This window comes from Procambarus clarkii, chromosome 84, assembly GCF_040958095.1.
Source record: "Procambarus clarkii isolate CNS0578487 chromosome 84, FALCON_Pclarkii_2.0, whole genome shotgun sequence".
In the NCBI taxonomy this organism is placed as follows: Eukaryota; Metazoa; Arthropoda; class Malacostraca; order Decapoda; family Cambaridae; genus Procambarus; species Procambarus clarkii.
Genome location: NC_091233.1, coordinates 18,592,813 through 18,608,429, shown reverse-complemented (window position 1 = coordinate 18,608,429; position 15,617 = coordinate 18,592,813). Strand labels below are relative to the sequence as shown.

General features: G+C 42.0%; 2 protein-coding genes across 2 annotated transcripts; one reads left to right on the top strand and one right to left on the bottom strand.

Moving 5' to 3' along the window:
* Window positions 1-3,720: 3,720 nt before the first annotated feature.
* LOC123774845 (sporozoite surface protein 2-like) lies at window positions 3,721-4,398 on the bottom strand. Its single transcript, XM_045769504.2, has one exon. The coding sequence runs from the start codon at window positions 4,396-4,398 to the stop codon at window positions 3,721-3,723; it is 678 nt and encodes a 225-aa protein (XP_045625460.2).
* A 4,725-nt stretch (window positions 4,399-9,123) lies between these two features.
* On the top strand, window positions 9,124-11,641 carry LOC138358600 (mucin-21-like). The gene is made up of 2 exons (XM_069316668.1): window positions 9,124-9,260; window positions 10,597-11,641. Exons 1-2 carry the CDS (start codon window positions 9,124-9,126, stop codon window positions 11,639-11,641), a joined length of 1,182 nt encoding a protein of 393 aa, XP_069172769.1.
* The last annotated feature ends 3,976 nt before the right edge of the window (window positions 11,642-15,617 follow it).

The following is a 15,617-nucleotide window of genomic DNA, read 5'->3' as shown; positions in this document are numbered from 1 at the left end:
GTCAAAGGATCATTCGGCCAACTTCATCGCTCCTCCGTTCTGCCAACAAAGGAACCTTTCATGGTGATGCAAAGGTGCCTGAGGCTCTCAGGCTCTGCCTTTGCTGTCTTCTTAAAAGATCTTAGCGAGCCCACGAAGTTCAGAAATGTATCGAACGCCCCGCCCCCAACACGGCTAGAGGATGGCAGTTGAACATGTAGACATGAATCTCCTGTCATTAGAAATGAAACTTTACATGACATGCTAAGAAAGACTCAATACTTGTACATAAATATCAAAGATAATCATGTTTTTCTAACGTGTTTAGAAAGGAAGGAGGAGAGAGAAACAAAGAATATTTTGGCCGAAGGTCAAATCGATCGAAAGAAAACTGCGAATTTCTCCAGAATATATTCTTGTATGCATAATAAAATATTAGTTTCACAATCTCAAATACAAATAGTTTGATTTTCAAAAAGTTTATCGTCTCGTCAAAATATTGCGTCAAGTAAAACCTACTTTATAATATATTTACTTGAGCGAGACGCTGAATGAGAGAAGAGAAGACGAAAATAACAGCTGACCAGATGTAAACAACGCTAACAGCTGACCAGATGTAAACAGAACGCTAAGAACAGCTGACCAGATGTAAACAGAACGCTAACAGCTGACCAGATGTAAACAGAACGCTAACAACAGCTGACCAGATGTAAACAACGCCAACAGCTGACCAGATGTAAACAGAACGCTAACAACAGCTGACCAGATGTAAACAAAGCTAACAGCTGACCAGATGTAAACAGAACGCTAACAACAGCTGACCAGATATAAACAGAACGCTAAGAACAGCTGACCAGATGTAAACAACGCTAACAACAGCTGACCAGTTGTAAACAGAACTCTAACAACAGCTGACCAGATATAAACAGAACGCTAAGAACAGCTGACCAGATGTAAACAGAATGCTAACAACAGCTGACCAGATATAAACAGAACGCTAATAACAGCTGACTAGATGTAAACAGAACACTAACAACAGCTGACCAGATGTAAACAGAACGCTAAGAACAGCTGACCAGTTGTAAACAGAACGCTAACAACAGCTGACCAGTTGTAAACAGAACGCTAACAACAGCTGACCAGATGTAAACAGAACGCTAACAACAGCTGACCAGATGTAAACAGAACGCTAACAACAGCTGACCAGTTGTAAACAGAACGCTAACAACAGCTGACCAGATGTAAACAGAACACTAACAACAGCTGACCAGATGTAAACAGAACGCTAAGAACAGCTGACCAGATGTAAACAGAACGCTAACAACAGCTGACCAGTTGTAAACAGAACGCTAACAACAGCTGACCAGTTGTAAACAGAACGCTAAGAACAGCTGACCAGATGTAAACCGAATGCTAACAACAGCTTACCAGTTGTAAACAGAATGCTAACAACAGCTGACCAGATGTAAACAGAATGCTAACAACAGCTGACCCCATGTAAACAGAACGCTAACAACAGCTGACCAGATGTAAACAGAACGCTAACAACAGCTGACCAGATGTAAACAGAACGCTAACAACAGCTTACCAGTTGTAAACAGAACGCTAACAACAGCTGACCAGATATAAACAGAACGCTAAGAACAGCTGACCAGATGTAAACAGAACGCTAAGAACAGCTGACCAGATGTAAACAGAACGCTAACAACAGCTGACCAGTTGTAAACAGAACGCTAACAACAGCTGACCAGATGTAAACAGAACGCTAACAACAGCTGACCAGTTGTAAACAGAACGCTAACAACAGCTGACCAGATGTAAATAGAACACTAACAACAGCTGACCAGATGTAAACAGAACGCTAACAACAGCTGACCAGATGTAAACAGAACGCTAAGAACAGCTGACCAGATGTAAACAGAACGCTAACAACAGCTGACCAGTTGTAAACAGAACGCTAACAACAGCTGACCACATGTAAACAGAACGCTAACCATGCCCTGACCAGCATCAGGTAACGAGATGTGCTCACATCTTTTTTTATATTATTTTACATATATTTACTAGAGTTGTTTATATTCATGTAAAGCCACTAGTACGCATAGCGTTTCGGGCAGGTCCTAAATCCTAATTTTCCCCGGAATACGACCTGCCAAATCGTTTAACAACCAGGTATCCATTTACTGCTGGGTGAACAGAGGCTACAGTTAAGGATTGGCGTCAAGTAAATTCTCCCCGGCCAGGATACGAACCCAAGCCAAATCGCTGGCGAAGTGCAGGACGGGTATCTTACCACTGCGCCACGGGGAATACATCTCTCTATAGGGGTGCTGGGATGTGCACACATTGATAAACAAGGAATAATAAAAAATGATTTTCGGTGCACTGCGGGTGTGGATGATAGTGGAGACCAGGCGTGAAGATTTTGATGGATTCATGAGGATGATAGGCAATCCATATTGCGGATTTTTTTTTTTTAGTAAGTTTGCATGCTGAGCATCAGCAGTGTGCCCAGGTCCTTGTTTACAAACACGGGCACGTGTTCTAAATTTCACGGTTATCATGTTGGGAGCCGGTCGACCGAGCGGACAGCACGCTGGACTTGTGGTCCTGGGTTCGATCCCAGGCGCCGGTCGGCCGAGCGGACAGCACGCTGGACTTGTGATCCTGTGGTCCTGGGTTCGATCCCAGGCGCCGGCGAGAAACAATGGGCAGAGTTTCATTCACCCTATGCCCCTGTTACCTAGCAGTAAAATAGGTACCTGGGTGTTAGTCAGCTGTCACGGGCTGCTTCCTGGGGGTGGAGGCCTGGTTGAGGACCGGGCCGCGGGGACACTGAAAAGCCCCGAAATCATCTCAAGATAACCTCAAGATAACCCAGGCAGGGAAGAAAGAGTCAAGACAGTCACACTTCCACTGGCATCCTAACGTGACTCTCACCCAATATTGAGAGACGACATTCGCAAACCTCACTCAAAGATTTCCTTACGAAACGTAAGAAAACAAATTGTCAAATGGAAGATTTAGTGTGAATTGTACGTAGATCTGTTATCTATTATCTTACATAATTTTTAAAGTTACCTTTTTTATTTTAGGGGTATATTCTGAAATTTGTAAGATAAAAAGGTTATTTTTAAGTTATCTGCAGCATTGCAGGGATTCTATACTTGCCTGTTATTAGCTATTCACATTTAATAATTTGAATTGATGGTCTGAATTCGGATTTATTTTTCGAAACGCTGTGAGTATTAGTGGCTTTAGGCTTAGTACATACTTGCTCTATCTAGAAATCCAATATTATTCTTCTAACTCATTATGTACTATTACCTAAATAAACTAATTATTTATTATTGATAAATTAAGAGAATGCTATGGTAGCCAACCTGTTTCCTAAATGTGATCCACAGGTTTTCGTACTAATTATAAATAAATGTAATTATTTATATTATCAACATTTTCAATACATATCAACTGTTAAATATACTTCAATCGATAACATGACTTTTTATAACGGTCTGGTCCTCATATGAATGTTATCTAGGCAATATGAGAGGAAGTTATTCACTTATCATATTCCGTTCATAAAATATTATCTGTAAACTATTTATTCATGAAATTTATGAAGTGTTGTAGTGGCCATAGTTTTGCATATCTTGTTAAGATAATGCGATAGACCACATTGTTCACCATTGATCACATTTTTGAATTGTAGACATTGATCTGGTGCTCCATATTATATGTTTATTGATGAACTGCAGGAACACGTGGGGATATTGGGTCATTTTGAACACGTGGAGATATTGGGTCATTTTGAACACGTGGAGATATTGGGTCATTTTGAACACGTGGAGATATTGGGTCATCTTGAACACGTGGAGATATTGGGTCATTTTGAACACGTGCAGATATTGGGTCATTTTGAACACGTGGAGATATTGGGTCATCTTGAACACGTGGAGATATTGGGTCATCTTGAACACGTGGAGATATTGGGTCATCTTGAACACGTGGAGATATTGGGTCATTTTGAACACGTGGAGATATTGGGTCATCTTGAACACGTGGAGATATTGGGTCATCTTGAACACGTGGAGATATTGGGTCATTTTGAACACGTGGAGATATTGGGTCATCTTGAACACGTGGAGATATTGGGTCATTTTGAACACGTGGAGATATTGGGTCATCTTGAACACGTGGAGATATTGGGTCATCTTGAACACGTGGAGATATTGGGTCATTTTGAACACGTGCAGATATTGGGTCATTTTGAACACGTGGAGATATTGGGTCATTTTGAACACGTGCAGATATTGGGTCATTTTGAACACGTGCAGATATTGGGTCATTTTGAACACGTGCAGATATTGGGTCATCTTGAACACGTGGAGATATTGGATCATCAACATTTCCCGTCATGAACACGTAACATAATGTGCTAACGACCCTTCGTTTCCAAACTATTTCGAACTGGCAGTTGCTTTAGCGAATGGGCCGAGGACTTGGGAGTTATAGCGAAGTTCTCACCCGTAAACCTCAAACTGTTTCACCTCCATCTATTGTTATTTGTTCTTGTTACTGCTGATGTTATTGTGTGTCTTAGGAAGCTACTCCGTACTACCCAGCGCCTGATGTGTATACTCACCTGTTTGTGCTTGCGGGGGTTGAGCTTTGGCTCTTTGGTCCCGCCTCTCAACTGTCAATCAACTGGTGTACAGGTTCCTGAGCCTATTGGACTCTATCATATCTACACTTGAAACTGTGTGTGGAGTCAGCCTCCACCACATCACTGCTTAATGCATTCCATTTGTCAACCACTCTGACACTGAAAAAGTTCCTTCTAACGTCTCTGTGGCTCATGTGGGTACTCAGTTTCCACCTGTGTCCCCTTGTTCGTGTCCCACCAGTGTTGAATAGTTCATCCTTGTTTACCCGGTCGATTCCTCTGAGGATTTTGTAGGTTGTGATCATGTCTCCCCCTTACTCTTCTGTCTTCCAGTGTCGTAAGGTGCATTTCCCGCAGCCTTTCCTCGTAACTCATGCCTCTTAGTTCTGGGACTAGCCTAGTGGCATACCGTTGGACTTTTTCCAGCTTCGTCTTGTGTTTGACACAAGACCTTCACACAAGGTGTGTGTATGCACTTGTTGTTGTTAAAGATTCGCTACTTGGAACATAAAGTTTGTGCTTGGAACATAAAGTTCCAAGTAGCACGGGCTATGGCGAGCCCGTAGGCTGTGTGCACTTGTGATGTAATGAAGATGTGTCAATGGTTAATGCGACGATCTTCCTCAAAATTTATTTCCATTCTGAATTTGACAGGTTTATGTTCTGTTTTGCGCTAAGGGTTTTCTGGCGTTATCTGACACTTTGATTTATTGTGTGACAGCCAGAAAATTAATGCCCGAAACGCTTTGCGTAATAGTGCCTTTAGGCATTGTATGTACTAGCTCTTATCTATAAAGCCAACAAACTTTGTAAAATCTCTTTATGTATGTACCTTTGCCTAAATAAAAATTATTATTATTATTATTATTATTAATGTCAAAATATGTGAGAGAAGCACAGTGTGACATAGGCGAATGCTGCCACATAATGCTTAATATATATATATAACATGCGGAAAATCCACATAGAAATGGGAGAGAGAGATGAACGTCTCATTGAACGTTCATCTCTGAACATTGAGACGCCCGCCTCTCAACTGTCAATCAACTGTTCACTAACTACTGTTTTTTTCCACACACACCCCAGGAAGCAACCCGTGACAGCTGACTAACTCCCAGGTACCTATTTACTGCTAGGTAACAGGGGCATTCAGGGGGAAAGAAACTTTGCCCATTTGTTTCTGCCTGGTGCGGGAATCGAACCCGCGCCACAGAATTAAGAGTCCTGCGCGCTTACGTTTTTTACCTGTTCCTTCACTGTTATTTTCCTCCTGATGTGTCTATGCAGCAATTTAGGCTGAGTCTTTGCCTTTCTTGCTGTCATTATCGTATTTTCTCTCTGCCTCTCTTCTCACTCTGACATATTCATTCCTGGCACTCTGGTATCTTTCTCTGCTCTCAAGTGTCCTGTTAATTTTATAGTTTCTCCGTGCCTTTGTACTATGTTGCTATGCTAGCCTACGTCTCTGATTAAACCATGGGTTTCTCGTCTGAATTTAATTTTGTTTTTCCTTTCGGACTGAGACGAACTTGTCTGCTGCCTCCTTACACGTCTGTGTGATGTAGTCCATCGTGTCTTGTGCTTTCCTCTGAACTCTGTTTCCTATAAGAACAAAGGCAACTGCTGAAGGCCTATTGGCCCATACGAGGCAGATCCTATTTATAACCACCCAATCCCACTCATATACATGTCCAACCCATTATTATTATATACATGTCCAACCCATATGTGTAGAAGAGCTTTCCACGGTCCTATAACTGTTGGGTATATGTCAAATCGTATATCATATTTGTTATAACCAATGTGGATGTTGAATTGTATTGGCCCAGGTCTTACAGCTGTTGAATGTGATGAAATGCTGCTATGTCCGCTTCAACTTTCCAGTAAGTTAATGGTCATATTGAATTAAATGTTTAAAATGATTTATTTTTGCACTAATTGTTTCCTCTCTAATCTGGCCCCATGGATTAATGGTGCAACTGTCAGGAAATTAATATAAAAATTGTGGAGGGAAACACCGGTCGAGTTGGAAGAAGCGAACGATCCCAAATGAAATAATTATATTATAGTTCATATCATGACAAACATTATTTGATTAATGTATTTCAAAATATTTCCTGCTGAACGAAAAAAATGCAGAGCTCAAAGGAATATAGATAAAAATGTATATGCAAATCCGTCTTAAGGTGCTTAGTTAAGCCTTGGCACTTCTGAGGAGGTGAACACTAATAGTTAAGAAGTTGGAAGACTGTCTTTCAATTACACTTTCATCTGGTTGTGCAGTCAGACAAAAAGGCGGCCAAGGATTCATTACATTACATCTGAGAAGGACAGAGGAATGAGGTCCTAATTACTTTATCTCCTCGGTTAAACCATCCCAGAATGTGTGTGTGTGTGTGTGTGTGTGTGTGTGTGTGTGTGTGTGTGTGTGTGTGTGTGTGTGTGTGTGTGGAACTAATATCAGGAGTATTTTATAATAAGGTGAGAGGAATCGAAGGGATAGCTCTCTCTCTCTTTCTCTCTCTTTGTCTATCTCTCTCTCTGCCTATCTCTCTCTCTGTCTATCTCTCTCTCTCTCTCTCTCTCTCTCTCTCTCTCTCTCTCTCTCTCTCTCTCTCTCTCTCTCTCTCTCTCTCTGTCTCTCTGTCTCTCTCTCTGTCTCTCTCTCTGTCTCTCTCTCTGTCTCTCTCTCTCTCTCTCTCTCTCTCTCTCTCTCTCTCTCTCTCTCTCTCTCTCTCTCTCTCTCTCCCCCTCCCCCCCCCCACTCCCTTCCCCCTTCCTTCCTTCACATCCTTCCTTTGCACCTGCGAGGAAACCTAACATAATTAAATTAATTTTGCCTGAACGAACTCCATTACAAGAGCGACAGGTAAACTAAAAGGTAAAAATATCAAAACACTTGACTGGTGCCTACCCTTCGTGGCGGATGTTACCATAAGATGCTGAAGTTTGTCGTTTCCAAGCTCCTGGGCCCCGCCTCTCGAAGACGCCTTCATTGACCTAGAGTTTATGCCGAGTGATGCCTCGTTTGGCAGTGAGTTAATACTGAGTGATCCCTCCTTGAGGTTACCTTGAGGTGCTTCCGTGGTTTAGCGTCCCCGCGGCCCGGTCGTCGACCAGGCCTCCTGGTTGCCGGACTGATCAACCAAGCTGTTGGACGCGGCTGCTCGCAGGCCTCGTTAGTAGCGAGTTTATACTGAGTAATGCCTCGTTGATCTAGAGTTTGTCTCCCGGACAGCTCTGCCTTGACAGGCGTCCATCATCTTCAGTCAGGAGAATTTTAGCTTAAAGTCTACCCAGGTCTTCCGGCCGTCTTCCCAACGGGCTATGAACTAACAGGAAGATAGATAGCCTCTTGCAGCTTATTCAAGATTTACTGCTTACTCGAGAGCTTCCGGCACAAGATGCGCATGCTTTATTAATGTTATTTATTTTCCTTACCCTAATATGTCAGTATATGACTAATAAGGTCGGGGGATACATATAAGATGATGTGTAATTAATTTATGTTGCTGTCACCCCCAGGGGTCATGTTGCTGTCACCCCCAGGGGTCATGTTGCTGTCACCCCCAGGGGTCATGTTGCTGTCACCCCAGGGGTCATGTTGATGTCACCCCAGGGGTCATGTTGATGTCACCCCAGGGGTCATGTTGATGTCACCCCAGGGGTCATGTTGATGTCACCCCAGGGGTCATGTTGCTGTCACCCCAGGGGTCATGTTGCTGTCACCCAGGGGTCATGTTGCTGTCACCCTGGGGTCATGTTGCTGTCACCCTGGGGTCATGTTGCTGTCACCCAGAGGTCATGTTGCTGTCACCCAGAGGTCATGTTGCTGTCACCCAGGGGTTATGTTGTCGTCACCCAACGCTCAAGTTGTCACCCAGCGCTCAAGTTACTTAGATATGTGTTATATCGGTCCACCAGCGGCTATTATAATGGCATAATTATTATTTTTATCAGTTATCATTTAATTCTTAATTATTATCATGGACCTTATCATCATGATGCTTACCATACTACTCCAGATCAGGGGCCAGATTCACGAAAGCACTTACGAACCTGTCCATCTTTTCTCAATCTTTGGCGGCTTTGTTTCCAATTATTAAACAGTTAATGAGCTCCGAAGCACCAGGAGGCTGTTTATAACAATAACAACAGTTGATTGGCAAGTTTTCATGCTTGTAAACTGTTTAATAAATGTAACCAAAGCCGTCAAAGATTGAGGAAAGATGTACACGTTCGTAAGTGCTTGCGTAAGTGCTTTCGTGAGTCTGGCACCAGGTTCGTAAGTGCTTGCGTAAGTGCTTTCGTGAATCTAGCCCCTGATCAGCAAAACAACGCAATCAGACCCACAATATCTGCCTACCACGCCTATCAGGCCAGAAAATCATACCTGACTGCCAATCAGGTTATACTCACAGCTTCACACGCAAACCAACATACTCTGGAAGGTTAAGTCAACACATCACATACCTGAGATGAACATCAACATCCTGAACAGATTACATCAAGGGTGTCTTAACTTTGTGCCTGTCCGAGGCGCGTCTTGGGAGAGTTACGGTGCGTCGTCTAACTTCCAACGTTTAAACGTCAACAGACGTCTTGTAGCTTTGACGTATGACGAGGGAGAGGGAGAGAATTATCAGGGAAAAGCTTGTTGTGTTAGATTCAGCTACTGGGAACAAAAGTGCCAAGTATCACGGGCTATGGTGAACCCGTAGTGGACTTACCTGGCACAGGAGCGGGGCAAGTAGCACGGGCTATGGTGAGCCCGTAGTGGACTTACCTGGCACAGGAGCGGGGCAAGTAGCACGGGCTACGGTGAGCTCGTAGTGGACTTACCTGGTACAGGAGCGGGGCTGTAACTTGTCTGGGGAAAGGGAAAGGGCTAATTTAAGACATTACGACTATATAGCACTGGGAAGGGGCCAGGATTAGGATTTGGGATGGGACGGGGGGGGTAAGGAATGGTCAGTGATTGAACGATTCTAGTATTAATTCTCAGAACTAAAGCTGACCATACAAGTTTATATGTACCTAATCTTCCAGCGCCTTTGTTTAACCTGTGTACTTTTGTTTTGAAGATTAGAATTTGTTTGACTATATATATTAAGATAAGCGTAGGACAAACAAGATATCTTAATTAAGCAATTAACTTATTTTTAAGGAAATAATATCTTATTAAAATACGAATGTTGGAAAATGCGAGCAAGCTTATTCCATAAATAAGATGAAATCTCTACAATCACAAATATAGTTTTCCGCAAAGCGCAGGCTGGAAAGCGTTCAGATTTAAAACTATTATATAATAAGAACGCGAAGCGTTATCTTGAGGTTATCTTGAGATGATTTCGGGGCTTTTAGTGTCCCCGCGGCCCGGTCCTCGACCAGGCCTCCACCCCCAGGAAGCAGCCCGTGACAGCTGACTAACACCCAGGTACCTATTTTACTGCTAGGTAACAGGGGCATAGGGTGAAAGAAACTCTGCCCATTGTTTCTCGCCGGTGCCTGGGATCGAACCCAGGACCACAGGATCACAAGTCCCGCGTGCTGTCCGCTCGGCCGACCGACTCCCTAAGCGTCATTAAACGCGAAACGCAATTTGGTGGATAAGACGATTATGCTTTGATAAACTGCGGTAATAAGAACTAGGAAAGAACTAGTCGCGATATAATTGGGGGAAAAGATTACTCGCCCAGTCGCAAAAAAACTCGTAATAACTTAACCCTCTGAGCCTGAAATATCAGATTAAAGTTATTACCCCTCAGAGGTTATACTTGTAAAGTTATATTTCTCCAGATGACCTACAGGAAATGGGTAAATAGATGCAACTGGGCCACACATGTCACTGATATACTATACTGAAGGTCAGCCTTCATATTCGGGGGAAAACTTATTTGGCATAATGGATTTATTGCCGCATGCGGAAGTGAAATTAATACTGATTGCAGTGTAGGGGATAACAGTATTGAAAGCCAGAGCAGTGGTGGTAGTTGTACATCAGTGACAAGCAATGCTAATAGTTCTAGATCAGTGACAAGCAATGCTAATAGTTCTAGATCAGTGACAAGCAATGCTAATAGTTCTAGAGCAGTGACAAGCAATGCTAATAGTTCTAGAGCAGTGACAAGCAATGCTAATAGTTCTAGAGCAGTGACAAGCAATGCTAATAGTTCTAGAGCAGTGACAAGCAATGCTAATAGTTCTAGAGCAGTGACAAGCAATGCTAATAGTTCTAGAGCAGTGACAAGCAATGCTAATAGTTCTAGAGCAGTGACAAGCAATGCTAATAGTTCTAGAGCAGTGACAAGCAATGCTAATAGTTCTAGAGCAGTGACAAGCAATGCTAATAGTTCTAGAGCAGTGACAAGCAATGCTAATAGTTCTAGAGCAGTGACAAGCAATGCTAATAGTTCTAGAGCAGTGACAAGCAATGCTAATAGTTCTAGAGCAGTGACAAGCAATGCTAATAGTTCTAGAGCAGTGACAAGCAATGCTAATAGTTCTAGAGCAGTGACAAGCAATGCTAATAGTTCTAGAGCAGTGACAAGCAATGCTAATAGTTCTAGAGCAGTGACAAGCAATGCTTATAGTTCTAGAGCAGTGACAAGCAATGCTAATAGTTCTAGAGCAGTGACAAGCAATGCTAATAGTTCTAGAGCAGTGACAAGCAATGCTAATAGTTCTAGAGCAGTGACAAGCAATGCTAATAGTTCTAGAGCAGTGACAAGCAATGCTAATAGTTCTAGAGCAGTGACAAGCAATGCTAATAGTTCTAGAGCAGTGACAAGCAATGCTAATAGTTCTAGAGCAGTGACAAGCAATGCTAATAGTTCTAGAGCAGTGACAAGCAATGCTTATAGTTCTAGATCAGTGACAAGCAATGCTAATAGTTCTAGATCAGTGACAAGCAATGCTAATAGTTCTAGAGCAGTGACAAGAAGTTTTTTATTATTATTTTCAGTAACGAACGTGGCCAGACATTTACAATGCTAACTAGCAATATATACATTTTCTTCTGTCCTCCATGGATAGGGTTTGAGATCTGTTAAACATATAATTCAGTGATTTATTGAACAATCAATCACAGATGATTGTAGGGCTTTTAAAATGCTAAGTTAACCTACAAACATAAATACACAGATTTACGAATGTCCTACATAAAGTGTTCGAGGTATATATATATATATATATATATATATATATATATATATATATATATATATATATATATATATATATATATATATATATATATATTATACACCTATTTCTCTCCTACTTTTGCAAGCTCAGGTTATAGGTCCATTGTATAACAGATGTATTGCATATTGTATAGGTACATTATATAACATGTTTTACATAGTCAATCTTGGGTACAAGTCCAATATATCAAAGTGTTCAAGTCTTCATATAGTATTTACAGAGTTCAGCATACCTCAGTCCAGGAGGGCGAAAGTCAGTCAATATGGGACATTCTACAATATAATATTCAAGGAGGTGCATGTTTTCTCTTTCACAAAGTTAACAAAGGGTGTATTCGACATTTGGGTTTTGAGAAAGCTGCCAAATATGTCAACCCGTTCTCGCAAATTTAATAAGTCAATATTGACTTATTAAATATGTGCATAGGTGACATACTTAACATAATAGATACCCTTAAAAAGATTCATAGAAAACACCGACCTTACCTAACCTTGTTAGTATCTTAAGATAAGCATCTTATTGCTTCGTAATTACAATTATTACCTAACCTATAATAGGTATAGGTTAAGTAATAATTGTAATTACGAAGCAATAAGATGCTTATCTTAAGATACTAACAAGGTTAGGTAAGGTCGGTGTTTTCTATGAATCTTTTTAGGGGTATCTATTATGTTTAGTATGTCACCTATGCACGTAGTTAATAAGTCAATATTGACTTTACGAATTTGCGAGAACGCGTTGAATATGTCTATATCCCTGACGTATTCTGCCCACTATAAAATCACATTGCCAAGTTCTTGCTCTATTAGTTCCATATATAAATGTCTTCTGAAGATATTTATCACGTTTAATGCTACAGCTTTCAGGTCTTTGTGAATTTTTTAGGCCAGTGAGACTTACATTAAATATTTGTTTAAGTATTCAATATGTCACTGCTAATGAAACACCCTTATTAATTTCTACTACTGGTTTTCTAGAAACTGTCTATGCAAAGCATAAGTATCATGCCTTGAGATGCCAACATATGATGGTGTCCAATGGAATTGAATTTCAAATCTCTTTAGCAGCTAAAACATTCATTCGTATATCACTAGCTATTTTCTGGGTGTCACTACTATGTGCGTTCAATGCCAGGAGTGCACTCTGCGAGTCACAGTATATAAGTCCACTACCTTTTGTCTTTAAAAAATTCAGTGGCAAGGTATATGCCTGAAAGTTCGGTTTAAGTTGTACTTGCCCAGTCATTGACGCGATTCATTGCTGTATGTACGAGAGAAGATTGTTCAAATATATTACACGCACATCCGGTACATCGTCCACCTTCTTCTACAGAGCCGTCGGTATAGCACTGATACACAACGTTACCCATTACTCTCAGTGATGTTATACAGTGTAAACTGTGTTAATAATGTAGCGTGTTCACTATCTTGGGTGCAATTACTGACAAACAGTACTAGTACTTATGGAACAGTGCTAGTAGTAGTAGAGCAGTGACAAGCAATGCTATTAGTTCTAAGACAGTGACACTAATGAACAAATCCACAAGGGCCGTGACGAGGATTCGAACCTGCGTCCGGGAGCATCCCAGACACTGCCTTAATCGACTGAGCTACGACAATGTAAAAGGGTTGAAACCGAAGTTCTACTGAACTTACTGGATCCCGTAAGTTCAGTAGAACTTCGGTTTCAACCCTTTTAACCCTGTCGTAGCTCAGTCGATTAAGGCAGTGTCTGGGATGCTCCCGGACGCAGGTTCGAATCCTCATCACGGCCCTTGTGGATTTGTTCATTTGATGCATCACGTTAGTGTGATCTCTGTGTGTGACAGTGACACTAGCTGTAGAACAGTGCCAAGCAGTAACTAAACCATTAGACTAGCAACTAATTATCTTGGCGTTCTTCCTTAGGGAGATTAGCTACTTGAATACCTGTTCTGCCGGGCAAGAAAGATGAAGTGAAAATATTAGGACAGAATTTTTGGGTTTTCTATTTATATCTCATTTTCACAGAGATGATTTAATGGCATAAATGTAACTTTTTTTTCCCATGGTGGATAACCACGACTGTCAGACGTCTTGTTTTGTATTCTTTTGAATGGAATTAATCGGAAAGGCTCGATAGATTTCAGTTTACACATTAGGTCTTTTAAGGTAGCAAAGTTATGTTTTTATATTTGATAGATTGGTTATAACTTCTCTTTTCCAGCAGATGATCATCTTCCATTCCTCTCTCTGTCTCTCTCTCTCTGTCTGTCTCTGTCTCTCTCTGTCTCTCTCTCTCTGTCTGTCTCTGTCTCTCTCTGTCTCTCTCTCTCTGTCTGTCTCTGTCTCTCTCTGTCTCTCTCTCTGTCTGTCTCTCTCTGTCTCTCTCTGTCTCTCTCTCTGTCTGTCTCTCTCTCTGTCTCTGTCTCTGTCTGTCTCTGTCTCTGTCTCTCTCTCTCTCTGTCTCTCTCTGTCTGTCTGTCTCTCTCTCTCTCTGTCTGTCTCTGTCTCTTTCTCTCTCTGTCTGTCTCTGTCTCTGTCTGTCTCTGTCTCTCTCTGTCTGTCTCTGTCTCTGTCTGTCTCTGTCTCTCTCTCTCTCTCTGTCTGTCTCTGTCTCTCTCTCTGTCTGTCTCTGTCTCTGTCTGTCTCTGTCTCTCTCTCTCTCTGTCTGTCTGTCTCTCTCTCTCTCTCACAAACACCTTCCGTTCCTCACCAGACTGCCTTTCCCATGCTCAACACACACACTGCTGAAGTCCTTTGTCCAACTCTTCACAAGATTTCCTGTCGTGCATTCTGTTGCAAAAATCTTCCCAATTTGCTGCAACTGTTGTATTGCTTGTGGGTTGTGTTTCGTCCTGGGAGAATTGTGCTTCCCTGGTAGAGTGTGTTGCCTCCTCTCTCCCTCCACTCTCTCAAAATGTTCTGGTGTTGTGTGAGTGTTACTTAGTCTGTTTTCCTCTCTGTAACTTTATTGTCTCTCTTTCTCCTTTCTATCTCTCTTTTCTTTTGAGTGGGATTGGGTGGTTATAGATAGGAGCTGCCTCGTATGGGCCAATAGGCCTTCTGTAGTTACCTTGTTCTTATGATTTAAACTAAGTAGGGTTTATAAGATCTGTCAAATGACGCACCTAGTGTAGTTGAGAGTAACAGCTTTAATCCTCCCTCAGCTCAGTTGAAACTTGCTCCTTGAGTCTGTCATGTGCATCAGTAGGAATAGCCCTTAATCATTAACAACATCAGGTAACAGTAATGTAAGGAAGAGGATGAGTTTGTAGCCAACTGTGTGCCAGAGTCTTCATGTGGTCAGTTGACCTGATCTCCCGTGTATCAGCCGATTAAGCGAACAAGTTCCAGATGCTTGTCAGTCTGGGATTGAATGATCGCTGATGGAGTGATGTTCTTGAGAAAGGCACTTCCAGCATGAGACTGTTGGAAGGTTGGGAGCCTAGTGCTACGGGTGGCAACTACTGGTAGTCCACAGAGTTGGGTCAGGTACGGAACTTTGAAGAATGTTGGCCCTTGTACATAACTAAGACCACCAACGTCACGACGGTGTTGCAGGCTTAGATGTTCAGACCGTTCCCACCAGATGATCAAATCCACAAGGGCCGTGACGAGGATTCGAACCTGCGTCCGGGAGGATCCCGGTTCAAGTTCCCACCAGACTTGGTCAAGACTAGAGATGAGTCTTCTTGCCCATCTCTCCACTTTGTCCAACAGTCTGATGAATGATGGGTGGCAGGCGATCCAGGAAAGGGCTGCATACTGTAGATGTGAGCAAACTT

What these genes read in the sequence shown, in the direction of transcription:
- LOC123774845 (XM_045769504.2), bottom strand. Translation starts at nt 4,398, where the DNA reads ATGACGGGAAATGTTGATGATCCAATATCTCCACGTGTTCAAGATGAC.
- LOC138358600 (XM_069316668.1), top strand. Translation starts at nt 9,124, where the DNA reads ATGAACATCAACATCCTGAACAGATTACATCAAGGGTGTCTTAACTTT. An exon ending in AGACGTCTTGTAGCTTTGAC is followed by an intron (nt 9,261 to 10,596) that starts GTATGACGAGGG and finishes TACTGATTGCAG; the next exon opens with TGTAGGGGATAACAGTATTG.